The sequence below is a fragment of the Helicoverpa zea genome, chromosome 14, assembly GCF_022581195.2.
Source record: "Helicoverpa zea isolate HzStark_Cry1AcR chromosome 14, ilHelZeax1.1, whole genome shotgun sequence".
NCBI classification, from domain to species: Eukaryota; Metazoa; Arthropoda; class Insecta; order Lepidoptera; family Noctuidae; genus Helicoverpa; species Helicoverpa zea.
The window spans coordinates 11,085,076-11,105,472 of NC_061465.1; the positions used below are offsets into that span (position 1 = coordinate 11,085,076).

At 35.1% G+C, this 20,397-nt stretch overlaps 1 protein-coding gene across 6 annotated transcripts in view; it reads left to right on the forward strand.

The window, feature by feature from the left end:
* LOC124636163 (kinesin light chain) overlaps positions 1–17,588 on the forward strand; it is a 60,845-nt gene extending 43,257 nt beyond the window's left edge. For 3 of the 6 annotated variants that reach the window (XM_047172100.1, XM_047172098.1, XM_047172099.1), the window contains 9 exons: positions 996–1,224; positions 2,148–2,281; positions 2,831–2,955; positions 4,873–4,998; positions 5,496–5,574; positions 8,794–8,903; positions 9,405–9,521; positions 11,057–11,137; positions 13,068–14,814. In XM_047172100.1, the coding sequence (XP_047028056.1) occupies positions 996–1,224; positions 2,148–2,281; positions 2,831–2,955; positions 4,873–4,998; positions 5,496–5,574; positions 8,794–8,903; positions 9,405–9,521; positions 11,057–11,137; positions 13,068–13,163 (1,097 nt within the window). In that variant the 3' untranslated portion in view covers positions 13,164–14,814. Of the gene's footprint in view, positions 1–995; positions 1,225–2,147; positions 2,282–2,830; positions 2,956–4,872; positions 4,999–5,495; positions 5,575–8,793; positions 8,904–9,404; positions 9,522–11,056; positions 11,138–13,067; positions 14,815–16,091 lie in introns of those variants that run through there. The other 3 variants (XM_047172101.1, XM_047172103.1, XM_047172102.1) reach the window with 3 other exon arrangements.
* The last annotated feature ends 2,809 nt before the right edge of the window (positions 17,589–20,397 follow it).

Consider the following 20,397-nt stretch of genomic DNA (forward strand, 5'->3'; position numbering starts at 1 on the left):
ATCACTCGTTTTCTTACTGCTTAAACCTCTGCATAAGAACATGGGAATAACTGCTATTTCGAGTTTTGGTGCCCTATGGTGAAAAGCGCAAATTCGAATAATATAATAGTATAAGACTCTCATTTTGTATAACACGTTATTGTTTACGTATTTTAGTATGTCTGGAAAAGATTATTCTTCTGCGCTTTAGTAGTCGAGACTTAGTAAAATATTTCATTAAGTATTTCATAATAAGTTTCACATAAAAAAATCATCAAGTTTAAACTTTTAATAAAAATAGTTCATGATAAAAGTAGATACCAAAGTTTAATATAAAATTCCTTCACTAAAAAGAAAACAAGACAGCTTACATTATCTCGTTTCATCATGCGTCGTGAATATTACATAGTTCACAGCTGCTTGCTAGCTCAATATTTGAACAGGCTATGTCTATGTAGCGTTGGAATGCTTAGGTATGCATGGCTTGTTAGTAAAAAGAAATGCCGATTTTCAGTGCAATGGTTTTTTGAATATGTATGGAATAACTGTTTAAAATTGGACTGTATTTAATAAAATCATGTGTCGATCGAATAGTCGTACTACGGTGTTAAATACCGTAATTGGAGAATAAAACAGAATATATTTATTAATTTGAAAACATGAGTAGGTAACATACGTCGTCCATCATACAGAAGTTTTTTAATATCAAAAATTATATAAAAAAAATTTTTTTTTTGATTGAACTTCTACCTTATATGAGAAACTTTTCTACAAGCTGTTCCTCGCGGTTCCATCCGCGTAACGAGAGAATTTCTTCCAGCACCCTACTAAGAAATAGCCTATTTTACCCGGGGTTGAGTAACTTCTTTACAGTTAAAAGATTTTTTAAATCTGTTCAGTAATTTCGGAGCCTTTAGGGGTACAATTTTTATTTCCTCTTTATTATATAAGTGTAAATGACAGAACTAATTTCCGTGTATTTAAAAAACCTTCTTCATCCTTCATTATCTCCACAGCCATGTCCCCAACCCCGCCGCTGCACTTCGCGCAGCAAGTGAACGCGGGCTACGAGATCCCGGCGCGGCTGCGCACGCTGCACAACCTCGTCATCCAGTACGCGTCGCAGGGCCGCTACGAGGTCGCCGTGCCGCTCTGCAAGCAGGCCCTCGAGGATCTAGAGAAGACCTCGGGACATGATCACCCGGATGTCGCTACTATGCTCAATATACTCGCTTTGGTGTACAGGTTAGTGATGAATTTGGAAAGTTTTTCAAATTCAAATCAAATCATTACCTAAACCATCGTCCACTGCTTAACATCCTCATAGATTTTCAAAAGCTCCGTGCTAAGCGGTCCCCATCCCACGCCTAACTGCATACATTAGCTAACTGGAATACGTCCACTGCCAAGCATTAGCCTCCCTTTACGAGTCTCAAAAAGACCTTTTGGGATTGGTCTGCGTCCAGCGACTAGCTACTTTAGACAGACCTTCTGACCACATCGGTGGTAGCCGTCTTTCTTTACGTTCTTTACGTCTATACTTTGCAGCCCCATTAGGCGGTTGAATTTTCGTGCTCTAAGATATGGCCGGCACATTGCCATTTTAATGATTTTCTTAAACCATGACAGTTATTAAAAATAAGAAACCATGGATTTACCACCAATCGTATTTCTCCTTTACTTTTGAAATAAAATGCTATCAATAGAAGTGATAAATTGATTGCAATGATTTCCATTTTTTTATCAGCTATTCAACTCGCGATAACAGTATAAACGATCAGGGATTATTCATCTTATCGGAGAAATGCCTGGTCGATATTTATTACCATACTTTATATACTGTACATATATAAACTTGAGAACTGCAACAATATACAGTGGCCTATTTTCTTCCTTTTTAATACAAACAGAACTCTTACAATTTCATTTCATTTTTATAAAATATCTACTAATATAATAAACGTGAAAGTGTGTATGTATGGTTGTTCGTTCTTCTTTCACGTAAAAACTCCATGATGGATATTGGATAACTTGGCAGTAATAATAGTTCAATTATCAGAATTACATAAAAGTACATTTTATCCTGGTGCGGAAAATAGTTCCCTCGAGATGTAAGTGATACCGCGGGTAGAAGCTAGTCTTTTATAACCTTGCGTCATGTTTCTCAGAGACCAGAACAAATACAAAGAGGCAGCGAACCTGCTGAACGACGCGCTGTCCATCCGCGAGAAGACGCTCGGCGAGAACCATCCCGCCGTCGCCGCCACGCTCAACAACCTCGCCGTGCTCTACGGGAAACGAGGTCAGCTATATTATTCTGTTCTTTTCAATATTTACAAGAAGCTTGTAGCATAGTAAGGCCTAATTTCACGACATCACGGCATTTTCTTAAAACAATTGTTAACCATGATTAACTTTTTCCTTCAATTTTCCAAGTAACCAGTTGGTTTTCATAAAATAACTATTATATATTGTTTGTTGAATAAAAACTTTTATGTTGTCGCCGACGGTGATTGGGTAATAATTGTCGCACGGGTCGTCGGAGGGTAAATGAATGGCGCGATCGGTCCGTGAGTTGGTGACCATCTTGTCATGTCGACTTCTTACATGTTTTAGAAGACGAGATAAAATAGATAAGGCTAATCACTTTTTTGATTGTCCACTGGTGTACTTGAAATGTCATGAAATGTCGTGTTTCGTGAGTTGCTTTAACTGGGTTGGGTGAAAGGGGTCAGATGGGCAAACAGTCTCAGTAAATACTGCATTCGGATAGATTTGGAAGCCACCTTCAACAAAGTTGGGAACAGGTTAGGCATGTGAATGTTTTTTAATGATTTATGTTGTTTCCCAGGCAAGTACCGTGAAGCCGAGCCTCTGTGCAAGCGGGCGCTGTGCATCCGCGAGGCCGTGCTGGGCCGCGACCACCCCGACGTCGCCAAGCAGCTCAACAACCTCGCGCTGCTGTGCCAGAACCAGGTCAGAACCTCACAACCACTTTCCGAACGTCAGAACAACAACAAAATACTTTTTATACCCGTGCATGCTCAGTATACTCATTTTTTTACTATTACTATAAGTGAAGACTTGTCATTGGCTTCCTGATAATTAATCTTGTGTTATTCGTAGTTACTTTAGCTGTAAGTCCTCCATGTTACATAAATAAATAAAATAAAAAATACCTAGGAATGACCACTATAGTTCGGCCGCTCAGAGAATGCGTTTCTGACACATCGCGATTGAACTGACGACGTAACTTTGTAATGGCGTTGCAGTACGATAAAAATATTTTTGCTGGTTGTTTATCGTTTTAACAATTGTTGAGCATTAAAACAACATTATTATATCAATAATAATCAATGAATGTTGTAATTTTGTGCCAAATTGAGTGTCAAATAACTTGGTAAACAATATTTTTCTAAATCTATACTGCGCTATTACAAGGTTATGTCAGCGCTTTATATTTGTAGTGCTGTGCTAAAAATAACAGGCAAGTATCGTAATCTGTTCTGGTTGATGGTTCTTATACAGTTATAGGTACTTATAATATAAAATAATACGTTTTGTTTTTCTTTTTAAGAATTTGAAAATAATGGACTATAGGATAACTTTTATGAAATATAAAAATAAAACTATGATCAAACTGAACGCGCGAAAGAAAGTAGCATTTTTATATTTAGGTTGAAAATGGTAACCCCAAATGGCATCATGGGCCGTCATTTTGTGACGCTAAATAGTCATTTGTTGTCGTTTCGTGCGCTAAGACTAAGTGCCCTGCCTCATTAGGACGCCAATGGCGACGTCGCCGGCTACGTATCCAAGCAGTTAGTATTGAAATGTATGGAACCTAACTCACTTGGCGACGGTTTGGTAACGTCGCCAAATTGGAGGCGTGGCAACGAGCTACAGTTCCCTATGTGGCTTCTGGCTACCGTGGCAACTTGGCGACGTGGCCACAGTAGCCACTATAATGTACACGGTAAAGCGCACCTCCCTCACACAGTCGCCAATGTGGTCGCCAGTCAGCTTGCAATTTCTTGAGCGACAACGTAAACAATTGACTGTCGAGACGCCATGGCCACTCGACTTGGCGACATTTGGATGCCAGAAGTAGCCAGACCTGTGCCGCTGGCGACGTCGCCATGGCGTCCCAGTGAGGTAGAGCTCTAAAAACCTGATTTTGGAAGATTTTGACCGAGATATCAGGATTGATTCTGTTATTGATAATACCTAATATACACGTAGGCGAAGATGATGATGAAGACACCACCTCCTCAAGCGAATCGGAGTCTGATTAACATTCTGTACGCACATTCAATTCAATGTACTTACTTTATTGCATAGAAATACAGATTGTAACTTTGTAACAAAGAATAAATAAAACGATTTTATTATATGAATATTACCTTTTTTTGGTTTCCACTTAAATAACTAAAATATAAATTTTAAATGATTCCGCCAATTTAAAACGAAAATAATCTTAAAATAATGCGGCGGTTTATTTTGGGGGAACGGTAACGAACTCAGTGTTATGTTGTGCCCATCACTAGTCCTGACTAACTGATAGGTGTCAGGAACGCATTCTCTGAACGGCCGAACTATAGTAATAGTAATAGTAGTAGGAAGTGGTCTTCCTTTGTGATTTTCTGGTAAGAAGAGGTGACGCAACAAACCCCAAGCGACACATTGGCAAGCGACAGGGTTAATTTTAATATTATTATTTAAACACATTTTTACATTATATGAATGAACTATGACATCTAAGTAATTGAATTTAATGTAGTCAGATAAGTTCCTGATAGGCTATCAGAAAATTTATTAGTAACCTGTGGAATTTTCCTCAAAACTCATACAGGACCTTAATAACCATACAATAATAACCTTTACTCGTTACAGAACAAATACGAAGAAGTAGAGCAGTACTACCAGCGGGCGCTGGAGATCTACGAGAGCAAGCTGGGGCCCGACGACCCCAACGTCGCCAAGACCAAGAACAACCTCGCCTCTTGCTATCTCAAACAGGTACGTGTCAACTTTAATGGCTTGGGAATAGGGTTCAATTTTGTAAAAGTGGTATTAGTATTTCCAGTTTATATTTAAAGTTTCGCAATTTTTAAACTTGCATGTTCATAAATAATGGGGACTTAACGCTGTACTATGTATAAAGGTACATAATTCTAGCTTCTGCCAGCGATCACCAGCGTCTTGTGGAGATTACTTCAGACACCCGGATACAAAATAGCCATAGCCTTCTTCGATAAATGGTTCATCTAACATTGAAGAGTTTTTTTTAATCGGACCAGTTATTCCCCTAGATTAGAGCTTTCAAGCAATCAAACTCTTTAGTTTTATAATATTAGTATTGACTGTAACTATTTCAATCAAATGTTTTTGGATACAAGTGAGACAAAACGACTTAATTTTCTTCAAAAAAGTAGCCCCAAAATTACTCTGCATTAGCCATACGAAAAAAGACAAAAAATCTTTATATATTTTAATACAATATTATTTATCTGCAGGGCAAGTACAAGGAAGCAGAGACATTATACAAACAAGTGCTGACGCGAGCACACGAGAGGGAATTCGGAACTATCGACGGTAAGTCTTAGATATTAACCGAACTTATCTATCTCGTCATTTTATACTATTTTATACCATACTTCTGAGTGCATGGTACGGTGTAAGTAAGTAATGATAAAGAGTAAATTATTTATTTATTTTACTTTGATTTAGGTCTATTTTTCATAGAATTTCAATAATGTTATCTTTATTGGTAAAACAGTTTTAGTTATGGATAAAATAATAGTTATGGATCATTGAAGTTGAACAAGTCACTTACACTTTCATAAATTTCAGCATTCAAGTTGGACTGTCTTTGGGCAATTCGGCTTATTTCGATTTCAATGATTCTTTTTTTGAAGCATGTTTATATTTGAATTTATGGTTTTTATCTATTTCATATCTACTTACAAATTGACTTTATATTTTGTTTACCATTTCAGAGTATATAGCATCATTAAATGCAAAAAAGCCTAATAAAAAATAACATTCAGCTGCTAAATTTAAATGAAAAATAAAAAAAATAACTAACAAAAGTTGACAGGAAGATAAAATGTACTACTGCTACATTCCTATAGCATAATATTAATTGTTGAAATGGCGGCTCAACACTTAATCAATTCTAGTTCCAAAGGAATGACAAAAAAAAAAACCTGAAGCAATATTATGAGGCTGTTACAAGTTACACCAAAGACAACTTGCTTGCCAAAAAAATATACTGAAAGATAAAACCTTTTTTGACATTTCTCTGGAATAAAAATGGTGAAGGCTGTCTTAATAATGTTTTGACCAAAGCACAAAGTTTTGCTGGGTAACAGTATATTTTGTATAAAATCATTATTTTTCTACTACATATCTTTTTTACTAAAAAACATGGTGATTTTCTCGACTAAGCTCGAATTTGTAAATAGTAAAGAAAAAATACAAAAATATTGCATGTTAATTTTTGTTTATGCGAGTTTATTTTTGAATAATTTGTTGTTTGTAATTAATTTATTTTGTAGACTTTTAATTAATGTCGAGTGAAATGTTATTCTAGTAAAATATTTAGGAAATTATTTCAATTTTATTGGTAGGTAATTGAGGCATGCTTTATGTTTATAAATTTATTTTTACTCGACGCAAAAATAAATATTTTTTATTTGTTAAAAAAATAAAGAAAATTGCCGTTAAATTTGTCAATTTATTGTTATTTGCGTCCAGTAAAAATAATAATTATTCGATATTCTATGACACTGTTTTCTTTCTTATATAGATCTCTTTATGCATTTGTTTTGTCATGAAAGTAGGTTGTTAGATAGAGGCTTTATACTTCTTGCCATTAAGTTAAAAAGAAAAAGAAAATGGTTACTACTAGTTTTGAAAAGCTCAAAAGCTTCAGCTAGGAAATAAAAATAGGTTTGTTTTCTTGACTGTGAGTGAAAATTCACGGTATCAAGAGTATTTTTATATTATTTTTACAATCTCAGTTGCCTTTGCTGAGTTCTAAAGGGAATTTAGACGATTGGAGATTGCTAGTTTCTGATTTAGTTTTGTGTTTGCCTTGCGATGCCTTATTATTTAAGTTTTTAGTTAGAAATAGAGAGCATGCTTGTTTTAAATGTCAGGACAGGGTTATTGTGATATGCCTCAGTCTATTTAAATATTTTAATGAAGTAATTATGATATAATATGATGTGCAACTATGACAACAAAGAGACATATTGACATACTGAATTGCAAATAGTTACCAATATTTACTTTTTTAAAGTGATTTTTTTACTTGCCCTTAGTAATGCTTGATAATTATTATATTGACGCACAATGGAGTGAATAAAGTATTAATTTCTTAAAATAATGTTGGAAATTATACTTTTTGATTAACGGTGCCTTGCCAATCTTGTTAGAAGAATATTTTATAGTCAATTAAAATCACTATTTACATTTTAAATGAGTTACGACTTGTTATTAATTTTACAACTGGTAGTTTAAATTGTTTAAACAATTGCCCTTCTTACAACAAAAATAGAAATTTTATAAAAAATGATGCCAAATATCACCATGAAATGTAGCGAACCGCTGAATTTTATGTATGAATGCAATAAATTTATATTTATTTACATTAAATGAGAGTCCTAAATTGTTTTGTTTATTTATCTTATCAGTTACATACGAGTTTAGAAACAATAAGTAAGAATTATTTTAAATTGAAAAGTTTATGTATTTTTTAACATCCTGAGATTTCATAATATACAATAATTTTTCAATTACATATTCTTTCACATGGCCGTTCTTTTGCCAAATTTTTCAAAATGGCGTATGTCAAAGCGCTTTACATATTGTTTCTCTACTCCTTATAAACCCTGTTACCAACACAGCATTTAAGATGAGGCTGCTAATAGTGGTTGCATGGTTACATACCCTAAGACTGCCGTGGGCTGGATGTAAACGAAACTAAACCTTAGGTGAGTGACACAAGTTCGGATTTTGTGTGGCACAGGTAGGAAAGGCAAAGAACATTTTGTTTTTACACTACGGCCGAAGTATTTGGTTGAGTCTGAAGTTACGGTACGAATGTGGTGAAGCGCATACTATTATCGACACTATGTTTAATGATATAAGGTCTAAAATCAATTAGCAAAAGTTGTGTTTATAGATTTTAGATTCTATTCCAATTATGTTAGTGTCGATATTTGTTCGAGAGTGTAAAATACTATGCGTTGATCTTCGCCATATTTTGTTATTTTCAGATTTGCCTTATATCGGCAGTAATTTTTTTATATTTTGTTGGTTTGATTTTTTTCTTCTTTTGTAAACGTCAGTTTTTGCCAGTGTGTCACACCTTCCCGACTTGTGTCACATATTTATTAGAAATAAGTTTGGTTTTGGCTTTTTATTATAATAATATTGCTTCTTTAATTTATAATGGTAATTTTGATTATTTCTAATTACGGTATTCAATGGTATAAAGGGGGATTGCATTTTTTTATATATGTTGGTGTTAGTGGCGAATTGTATTTTAGGCTATTAAATATTTAAGCAGACTCTATAAAAACATGTACTTTTCTAATTCTAACCTCGGGATACGAAATACGGTCATGTACAATTTTACAAACAGATTTTTTTATTAAAAAAAAAATGAAATAGTATGTGTTACCTATGACACTTACAATAATCTCGTATCTCGTGGTTAAAATAGGAAGTATACTATACCTAGTTAATTCGTGTGTACCTTACATCGTTATACGATTACATGAAAATCAACATATCTGTTTGCAGGTGACAACAAGCCCATCTGGCAGGTAGCCGAGGAGCGCGAGGAGAACAAACACTTGCAGAAGGAGAATGCTCCTTACGGCGAGTACGGCGGATGGCATAAGGCTGCCAAGGTAACAATATACTCTTTTGACATGGCCTTTGATAAAGAAGAGTCCAATAAAAAAAAATACCAAAAGCCGATAAGTTATCGGTGACCATCATAGGATATATTTTATCTGAGAACGGGAAGCGGATGGCGCCGCGGGAATCGGATAGTTTATGATAAACACAACATCTTTAATTTTCTATTCAAATGGAACCGAATGGAATGCCGTTTTAGTAGTCTAGATATGCTCATTAACGCTCCCCATTATTTTCGTTGATAGAATCAACGAGCTTTCATGGATTATGTTACATAGGTTCATCATCATCATCACATAGGTGGATTATGCGAAATTAGTACCGATCTTTCCCTTAGGAAAGGTCCCTAAATTCTAAGGTATACCGGTACTTCCAGACGTATTCATGAAAAACTTAGCATGACACATTCTTTTTTTTTAGTCGCTACAAATCTTTCCATCACAAACTCAATAAACAGTTCATTAAAAATTAACGGGCCACTGTGTCGTCAGGTGGACTCCCCAACAGTGACGACGACGCTGAAGAACCTGGGCGCGCTGTACCGGCGCCAGGGCAAGTACGAGGCCGCGGAGACGCTCGAGGACTGCGCACTACGCAGTCGGAAGGAGGTAAATACTAACTAGATCCTTCTAGAAAGCTCTGGAAACTTCGCGAGAGAGAGAGAGAGAGGCCAGTTTCACTGGCTACTGATAGTCTCAGGAACTTGTGACGGATAAACTAATATCACATTATAAGCTGCTTTTATCTGGCAGATAGTTTTAACTGTTAGAGAACTAACTGAGACTTTATCGGTAACTAGTGAATTGGGCCTTATAGGTACTGTTCACGAAATTTAGAGATGGGGTTTCGTGAAATATGTCGCTTAGTTTTCTCTTTACAACACTGAGATGAACTATGCAGTGATTTGATCCTATTTTTTATGGTAATCTGAAATATTGAGTATTGACATATTAGTTACTTTATGTAACTTTTAGATGTTTTTTTTTGTTAGAGTAAATTGAACTTTAGCAGAATGAAGATATAATTGAAAATCGAATGTCGACGAATCGAATAAGCGACATAGTTCTTCTATCGAGAGGGTTAATTAATTATGATTTTGAAGAAATTAGGTCTATAGTGTGTTTTTATTAACACCGTGTGTGAGTGAAGATCACTTACTTGCAAAAGTATTTATATAGGGGGGAGTTTTTGACTAAGACACGGATTGTAACACAGTTTTTAACGCTGCAGTTGAATTAATGCACTTTTTACCAAGTAGATGGGTTTTGAATATTTCTAAACTGCAATTTATTAATTATATTATTTAATTATATTTATTCTCTATTTTAAAATATTTCTTCTTTCACATGGTTTTACAATCCATAGAAATGCTCTTCATAATCAGCAGTTTTATTTTTTAATCCACATATTTTTCGCTTATCCGGCACATATACTTATTAAGTTACACAACATTTGTCCTGCACATGTGCTAATTGAACTGAATAATATACCTTCTGCGTCTATGGATTGTAAAACTACGTTTTTCTTCGCTTTACAACACGCCTACATAATTACTTCTATATTTATTTACAATACACACATTGTCTGGATAATATTATTAATTAATCCGGTCAATGAGTTACAATTTGAAGTCCATTAATATATTTACAAGATTTTCTAAGCACAGTTGTTAACTTACAAATGATTAATTTTGCACGCTGCCTAGCACGTACAGCAAGTAAGTCACGAGCAGCTAATTAATAACTATTGCTTTTATTATATTACGATTTTACAGGTGGCTGATAATTGGCGATATTTTTGTTTTCTAAATTATTCTTTCAAAAATAGGACTTTTTTCATTCAAAGTTTAAGCATTTTATTGGTCCAAAATTGACCATGAATCTATATCAGAAGTATGAAAAATGAGGTATTTTAAATGGTTCACTTAAATATAATGAATAAGAATCAAATTAATCCCTTTCCGATTAACATCGATTCGGAGGTGTAACGTTTTTCTTTGTTTGAGATAGGATTCGAAAGTCATCATACTCTAAAAATTGGATATCCAAGAATTCTCGCAAATTTTTTTTTGGAACATTTGTCACCATTTTCAAGAGTTATCCAGCAAAAAACCATCGAAATCTAATAGATTTGGCACGTATAGGCATTGGACATCGTGAAGCAGTCTCGCGGGCGCGGCGGGCGCCACGCGGCGCGCGACGACTCGCAGGAGGCGCACGACGAGGTCAGCGTCTGACCACATACTGACGTACTCACGGCGCTTCATAGCGGTGGCTTGATTTCATACAGGAGGGCGGGAGAGGGGGGCCTAGGGTTCATTATGGTCCTGGGAATATAGAGCTGTAAATCAATGTGAATATCATGATGGGGATTGCATGTATTTTTGGGGTTATCACACAAAATTGTATTGGATTGCAAAAGTTTTATTTTTTATTTTTGTGGGTTACAAATCACTATGTTTATAGTTTAAGGTACTGTAAATAGGTGGGTTCGTGTGTTTTACGGAAATTCGTGTGCTTGGTCAGTTAATCTGTCTCGAAAAGAACTATGAACTGACATCTATTTTGAAAGCGACCAGTCTTTGCATTTGCATTGTCATTGCAAGAAAACGGATTCACTGATCAAAAACTTGAATTTTCTACAAAATACTCACTAAATCTTATTAGCACAATTTGGGGGATATAACTTAGTATAAAAAAGCATGTATAAAAAAAGAAATCAAGCCACCACACCGCTGAATTGGTTCGTTGTCGCACTGGGTTGTCGCTGTCGTGTTCTCGTCGCACAGTTCAGCTAGTGTCCGTGCTTCAGTGTGCATGTCCTGTCTCACTAACGGGCTTCTATAACCTACCTATTCAACGATCTGCGATTACAGATTGAATTTCTACATAAGCTGGTCATTACATTGGTCTAAAACTGCGTTAACCGGGCACGTTTGTGTATGCTTAACGCAGTTTCAGGCCTCATGGCATTCAATTTGTAATTGCAAAATAGAAGGTGGATAGGTTATAGAAATCCTCGGATAGTATGCACCAGTAAGCTGCACTCATGGTGATACTCAACCTGTGGATGGAATGATTTTCATAAGGGATTCATTATACTAACATGACTCCATTTAGTCATACCATATAAGTCCAAAGCTTTCTAAAATTTTCATTTGCACAGGGGATTTATGTTTTTTTTATGGATGAATTTGAATTAGTAAAATGCAGGCCAAAATAAGTAATGAAAAGAGTTCACCTACTTGTGGCTATCTGATATGAAATATTACTTATAATAATAGATTGCAAATAAAATTATAATATAGAAGCTTGAAGGTTGAGTATTGCCAAATAAATTGCAGTATTTGTGCAGTGTACAAAAGCTTTCGGGAGCTAAATGTTTCACAACTCAAAAACGGCTATGACTTCGCGTGATCGTTACATTATAATTTAATCAATCGTTCCATTGCTCTAATACATACGGGTTTTATTTGCGGTGCTTTTAATGTTTCATTATTTTTGTGTCAAGTTTAAAAAAAGTTTGTGTTCCTGACAAAATGAGGACGCATTCAGTTTGCGGCTTCAATTCCTCAAACAATATTATAATCTACTCTATTTTAGTAATGAAGATAGATTTCCGTCGAAAACCTGCTAAGCTAGTTCACACGGTATATCTCAAAGTACAGCTGCTTAGGTTTTCAGCATTATTTTCACAGCCACCTCTCATTCGCTCGGTCTCATTGGGCAGCGTTGCAAATACATACTTGCTTTATGTCCTCATCACATTATTCATACATTTGGTTTATTTTTTATGTTATCTGTGGTGTCTTGTCTATGTATTTTTTTAAGTATCTGTTTCCCTATTTTTTGTTTCTTCTTTTTATTCTATTTTTTGTTTTTTTTTTTGGCAATGCACAAAATTATCGAATTATGATTCGACGAAAGTATGATTAAAAGTTGAAAGCGTGTTTTGTGCTTCAACATTTTAAATGTCAGCCGAATAACAATGACTTAGCTGACTCAAAAAGTCTCGATCCTCAATGAAATATTTCAAACTTTATACAACAACATACTTTCTAAATAACCTTATTTAGAGTAAATCTTTTCTCCAGCTTCTTAAACACACCCATTATTTTAATTTGCACATTTTATTTGTTTTGTTTTGTCCTATAGGGCGCGAACCAAGCGAGCGAACCGCGTATGAATCTAAAGTCAAAGCTGTTCAATGCGCTAGGCATCAACACTGGCAGCAATCCTCCGCACCAATAGCTACGTAGTGTACACTAGGGTTAAGATACACGCTTCACGCACATGGTCCTTGTGCCACGAACTAAGCAATGGCTTCACTTGATGTCAGAAGTAGATTTGTACGCACTAACTTACCTTACTAGATAGAAGGTCTAATCATTTTGTTGTTATTAGATGTTAAAGAGTTATTCAAAAGTATGTTTTAAGAAACCAGGCAATTTTAATTCTGAATTTTAAATTAAATTTTTGCAATATAAAGATGTTTATTTGCAAAGCTTGAGGCAAAACCATTGCTTATTCGTATCAAGACTAATGTCCGCTCACTATATTTTGAGGATCACGTGCGTTCCACACTTAATTTGCCGCGCCGTTTTGAATTTCTTGGGAAAATATTGCTACAATTTTTGTAAGAGGCCCAAGCCTTGGTAAGTTTAATTTTTAATACAAGCAATTATACCAACGAATTGAAAATGGGCGTGTAGTAGCTTAGTATTATTTATTAGCATGCGATATAATTATAGTAAAAATAAAAGTTTTTGAAAGAAAGAAAAAAAATCTATAAAAAAATATAAATTACAAATGAACGTGTGATAGGAGCATGCCAGTGAGCCGTCCCGCTGTAGTATACAATATTTTGTTTATAAATAAATACAAAGTATCAAGACGGTTTTATTATGCTGTTTTATATGGTGACACTTAGTCATTTGTTGGTAAAGTGCATTTTATATGACCACGCCCATGTTGCTTGGTAACTATTGGGTAACTTCCAGAATTTAAATTGAATGTATTTGTGAGTACATTTTTGGTGCAGATTCTTATCTCTTCGTGCTATTAGAGAATCAGTAGTCTAGGGTCTTTGTGGTTACTGAAGAACTGACGCTGATCATATAAAATGCATACAAGTTTTGAGAATTTATAAGCTGAATTTTGCATTTATAATCATTGAAATTATTTATACATATTATCATTACAATAATTTTTATTCTATTAATAATTAATTGCGCATGTTTAAACAACGATTTTATTCGCTTACAATATCAATTTTAATTTACTGATTGTATTTTTTATCGATGTATGTCGTGTTCTTTGTTAGGAAGAATGCATGGATGTGAATTTTTATAATTGTGAACGTTTAGCTCTACTCAACCTGGCAAGGTAACTTGTTGTTTTTGAACACATTATTAGTGTAGTTTAGATATAATTTTAAAAGTTGTAACTCGTCAAATATTTGAAAGAAATGAGTATTCTAATGCAAGTGAATTGCATTAGTTTTCTTATATAATTCTGTACAAGATGTACGGTTGAGTATAGCTAGCTACATTATTTGTTTTAGCAACAGTCATGTTTTATCATAATCATCAGTAATTTTATGCTTAACGTTCATTCCAGTGTTAGCGTATATCGATCTAAGCTTTATGTGAGAGTAGGTGATAAATATTATTATAGTATTTTTATATACACTGAATTTCTTTTTAAACTATGGGGGTGCTTGATATGTGGAATTTTCTATGTACATTAGATTACAATATCGGCATAACTTGACAGTTTTTTTTTAAAGAATCTCCCTTTAACTAAACCGCCACGTCACAGCAATGAGAATTATTTTTTTATTATCTCGAACGTCGAATGGTAATTATAAAAATTGTTAATAAATATAATTTATGTAACATTATTATTGGTTTTATTTATTTTTTATTTCGGATGAAGGTGAGTCTACAGTGTTATGCAATTTATAGCCCACGATGCAACCGAGACGCATGACAAACAAACAAACAGATACACGAACACATGTTTATAACGGCTTTTGCTGTTAGAGTAGATGCATGTCGGCATCTCATTCACTTAATGTTTTGTAAAGTTCACGACTGTCCTACATATTAGTTACACTGTCTTCTGTCATCGTAGACTTTCATTTATCTGTGGTTCTTTCCCGCCATTTCCGTTTTGATGTTCCTTTTGGCAGAGGTGTTTTTCATACAGCCTGTCTATAACCTTTCCGTTTTTACATTAAAGGAAAACAATCTAATACCGTCCTGAAAGTAATCAAGTTCATTTCTGACCTTACTTTATACCCATCAACTTTATATTTGAAACAAAATGGAGTGTAAATTGCATAACACGGGGGCAGGATTGTGGCGCGGTGCCTCGGAGCGCCAGTTTCTCGAAACTGCGCGAGTCGTTGAGGCGCTCCTCCGCGCGACTGTTCAGTCGCCTCGCGGGTCGCCACTCCGCCCACCTGCCAACCGACGTAGACTTCACTGACCCTGAAAGGTAACCACGCCACATCGCAGTCACCATGAAACAACTATCAGACTTCGATTGTTAAAAGGATTCACTCTAAAAATTTGATGGAATAAAGTGAAAACCAGCTGATTATTTTTTATTAGTATCAATTATTAAAACCGGTGAAGGATTCTCATATGCCAGTATTGTGATACGAAAATTTTTTCTGTAAAATAAGGTTTTATATCGCAAGCTAAGCTATTGCCGCTTACTATCGCGTTCCTAAGCTTACAATTCGGCTTTTATTATATCTGGTGTATGGTATTTCAAATTATTCAACAAGTTGCAGAATTTTAAGGAGTTTTTTATTGATGTGAAGGTAATCTCAATTTGTTATTATGTATTAAATTGCACATTTGTCAATGTGTTGCACTAATATTGTCGTTAACAGAACGATACACTTCAATTTGCAAATATTGTTTCTTTGAAGCAAAGCACTAAAAAACCATTTTTTATCAGAAAGTCTACATGTTGCCTGCAGATGTCGCTACTTTCCATTTTATTTTTATTTGATCAAAATATATCCAGCTTATTTTGTTAACATTTAATTTCAGAACCAATTATTTTTTTATCCAAATTTAAATATTATTTTTTTAACAAAAACACTAAGTATTATTAAAAATTACCGCGCAAAATAACTGACGCCATGTTTTTTTCCTGCCATAGCATGAAGCGCGCAAGCTCCCTGTCCGCGCTCAGTAACTCGAGCCCGGCGAGCCCGCGGCACTCACAGCAGCGGTAGCTGACAGCAGCCGACAGAACTAAGACCATCATCAGATACACCACTATCACCTTCATCAGGCTACTGGCATTGCAGTCATGACCTTTGCCTGGATGAAACAACCGCGAAAATAAACGGTGCGAGTTCCATGCTCTATGGTTTAAAACAACTGTACGTAGATGTTGATGTTGCAATATAAAAAAAATACATGATTATTAATATCAACTATTTAAGTACAAAGGGCTGAAAAGCATAGGAAGTGGTAAATTTAATATCAGATTGATTACAAGGAATTTTAAACACATAGGATTAATAATATTATTCTTCACGATTCGAATTTTCTTGCTTGAATTAAGTTCATTGAGAAAATTAACTACTTAAGTGCATTGCTGGAAGCACAAGTTTATTTCTCCAATTATTTTGCACCGTGAGAAACTGAGGAGTAAATCCCGCTCAGGTTTTTAACTGTTTCGTATGTAAACACAGGCATTTTTTTTTAATTTGATACTCAAATAATACAATTAAAAATATTACCTGCTTCAGCTTTTCAAAGAGTTTATGTAAGAGACAAAATTATATCGACATTCTGTTCTAAATTACTAAAATATAATGTAGATGGAAATATATCTCATGACTAAATATCTACCAAAAAGAAAAGCTCTTTGTAATTAATAAAAACATTGGCTTATTAGGCAGAATGTTGACGAAAAACATGTAGTTAATAAGTAAAAAAAAATAAAGCACACTTGATATTTCCGATAAATTGTCAATGATTGTTTTGAATTCTAAAATACTACGTGCTAAATAAAAACATTAGTATTTTGGCTCGTGCAATATTGCGATCACTAGAGGCTTTATTCTAGATCCTGTAAATTAGTAAATAAGTATAATTTTTATATAAAGCAAGAAATTGGCGGGAAGTATGTAAGGATGGAAAATGGCGTAAGAATACGAACGTGGGTATTAAGTAGGATTAAGATTTTTTATTTCAAGCAAGGTGTCTAACTAGGCTTTACTTTTCTATAAGTAATTAAAGCTTTTATTGTCTCTGCATTTAAATAATGAAAACATGTCTACATACTTAATATAAACGGTTTTATTTAAAGTTGCTGTCGGATTTTAAGCATTCCAAAAAAAATACAACTTTTTTGTGGTGCTCTCTAAATAAATACTATAACATACCAATTACAATTTAGGTGCTTTTGGTGCAATCTTACATAAATTAAACTGTATTTTTAAGTCTATTTTTTTTTTCTATCCGACAGTAACTTGATAAGTACCTAATTTTTTTAATAATGGCTTTGAATCAGTGTAACGTATATCGTATGTGATAAACTTGCGAGAGCGAGTATGGCTTATGTAACTTATTGACTATTTTTATTGATATCAGACGTGTCTTGGCGTGACGATTGATTTTAAATAAAAATCATGTTGACAAGTAACTTTGTTGTTTCATTAAAAATACCTTTAGATACAGATCCATCCTAATAGTAGGCATGGTTGCTGCCTTACTTGTGGTGCCAAGGCTGGGTTTGAACCGCGCTCCGCCGAATCTTCTTGCATCCGTTTACAAAGAGCCTAGCTTTTCTCGACAAGCGGGCCATGGCTTATTTTTTAAATCGGACTATCAGTACCTGAGAATAGCGTTTTGAATCAAACTCTTCTGCTAGTTGACTTTAGATGAATCAAGTTATACTTAGTTAGGCAATGAAAAGTAATATTAAATTATAACCACAATGACCCAATTATACACACATACAAAAAGTACATCGACCAGCAACGACAACAAAACGAATTATGTCCGAAATAAGACAACACAGATATAATGGAGTGCCGACTATAAATAAGGAGTGTTATGTGTTTAATAGCGTCTGTTTAGCTCATCAGATCCGCACCCGACATATTCGGATGTAGGGCTGTGCTTACTGCCTGGACTGACAACTTTCAAAAAGTAGGATAGAATCCACAGTGAAAAGATTTTTCAGTTTATAGTGATGGAAATCTTTTCGCTCAGTAAGCTAATCCCTTCCTTTCATTTGATCTCACTACACTCAAGGAAGGATGGTTAACTGAGGATTTGTGAAATAACAACAGCTAGAGATATGAATACTTACAAAATGGTGGTAACCCTAACCATTCGTAAACAGGACATGAAAAGAAATAGTTGTATATCATTTTATTATTAGGTACCTACATACTTAGAGACATCGTGTCCCCATGTTATTTGGTCACCTCCAAGTCTGACAATCTGGAGAATGAAGTCATCTATTGCACAAGAATAGAAACCTGCCGCACCAAATATGTCTAGAAATCTAAGGAATAAGTCGTACTCTCATGGTCTCGGAATACAAAATAATAGCAAGAAGATCAACCAATCAACGCTTCCCAATAACTTATCAATCCGTATTATTTCAACAAACGCCAGTGACTCAGATATTACAATCAATGAAGAGATAAAAAACTACCGTAAAACCAGTAATTAGTAGCTCATCGCGAGCGTATGCGCAGCTGCCAAAACATAACGCGAAGGGTGCGTGCGCGCACGGAAAAAAAACAATCGATGATAGCTTTGTTTAAATCTGAGTGGCGGGTTTGTCACCTCTGAACTCTTTTAGGAAATAAAATGGATCCCCCTGGCAAACCGAACAGGGGCTCGATTCTCTTAAGTTAATAATGTCATTTAATAGAAATCTAATCGCAATATGATCGCAATAGCAGTTTTCACCATATCCGGCATTCTGCTACTAATATAAGACCAATCGTATTCCAACGACATTCGATTGGTTTGCGATTGGTCTACTATTTTGGAGATTTTGGTCTATGCGGTAGTTTCAATTACAATCATATTGCAATCGTAAATCATTTGCAGACAAAATGATTCATTATTGAATGACAGAAAAGGATAATAACGTTTATTTCAAAGAAAAAATAGCGGAATGCCACATACGCTTCAGTCGTAATCGAGTCGTGATTGGATCGCAGTCGAATGTGAATCGTATGTCGCTTAATTAAAACTAGGAGAATCGGGCCCCAGTGGGGTTATTCCCGCTCGCTAACACCCTTTCGTCAACACTGGTGACGATCGGGAAAAAAAAGTTTCGTTCGTTCGCAGTGTCCATGAATGCTGGTTTTTATTTTTAAAATATGGAAATAAAATGACATGGATTTTTTAAATGTTTTAATCATTATCATGTGCATAATAACCATTTTACACTAAAATAATAAGTAGGTAGCGTTCGTCAACACTGTGAACGAACGAAACTTTTTTTCCCGATCGTCAAGTGTTGATGAAAGGGTGTTACCGAGCGGGAATAACCCCCCCCCAGTGTACCTATATTAAGATATGAAACAAAGTCCAATAGTAGACTACAAGAGGTTTTCGAAATGTCAAGCTAATTCCCTAAATTCCTGGAAAAAAGACATAGCGATTCATGCAAATGTAATCAGTACTTGTAGGTAAGGGTGCTTACATAAAGAAACAGGTTTCCGGTACAGATTAACCTGTACGGGTAGGTACCGATCAGTGCAGGTACCTATATTTCAATACAATCACTATAAAGAAACAGGTAAACCTGTTTCTTTACACAACAGGTAAACCTGTTTCTTTATATGTGAGTACTTTATACCTGCACTGATCGGTACCTACCCGTACAGGTTTGTCTGTACCAGAAACCTGTTTCTTAATGTAAGCACCCTAAGGCACTAGGTATAAGTAAGTAGCTAACTTTCTAGGCCATACAGATAAACTGCTCACATATGGAACGGGAATGTAAGCCAGCCATATAACCAGGCGCAGTGCCCGACTGTCGGCTACCGGCGCGCGCGCAGCTTCCTACGGATTTGCAGCTATATCTCATCCGCTTCATCGATCTACTTAGTGCATCGGCGTTAGTACTAACTTAAACAAATAAGCATGATTTGTCAGTCAGAAGTAAGAATATTGCAACAGTCACACAAAAGTCAGTTATCAGTTCATCTAAAGTAGGGTTAAACAAAGTGGAACCTGCTAAACGCCGTTGAAATCAAATCAAATCTTTCTTACCATTACCATCTAGATATTAACTACTAAGTAATCTGTGGTTATACCCAATAAGCACTTATGCAGGAACCTACATGACATGAGTGAAATAATGATATGCATATGACTCCCTAGGGCAACAATAGGTCTTAACTTGATCAGATTGTTAGGAATATAAAACATTGGGAAGCCAGACAAATAAACACTCCTAGATTATATGTTCTCCACGAAAC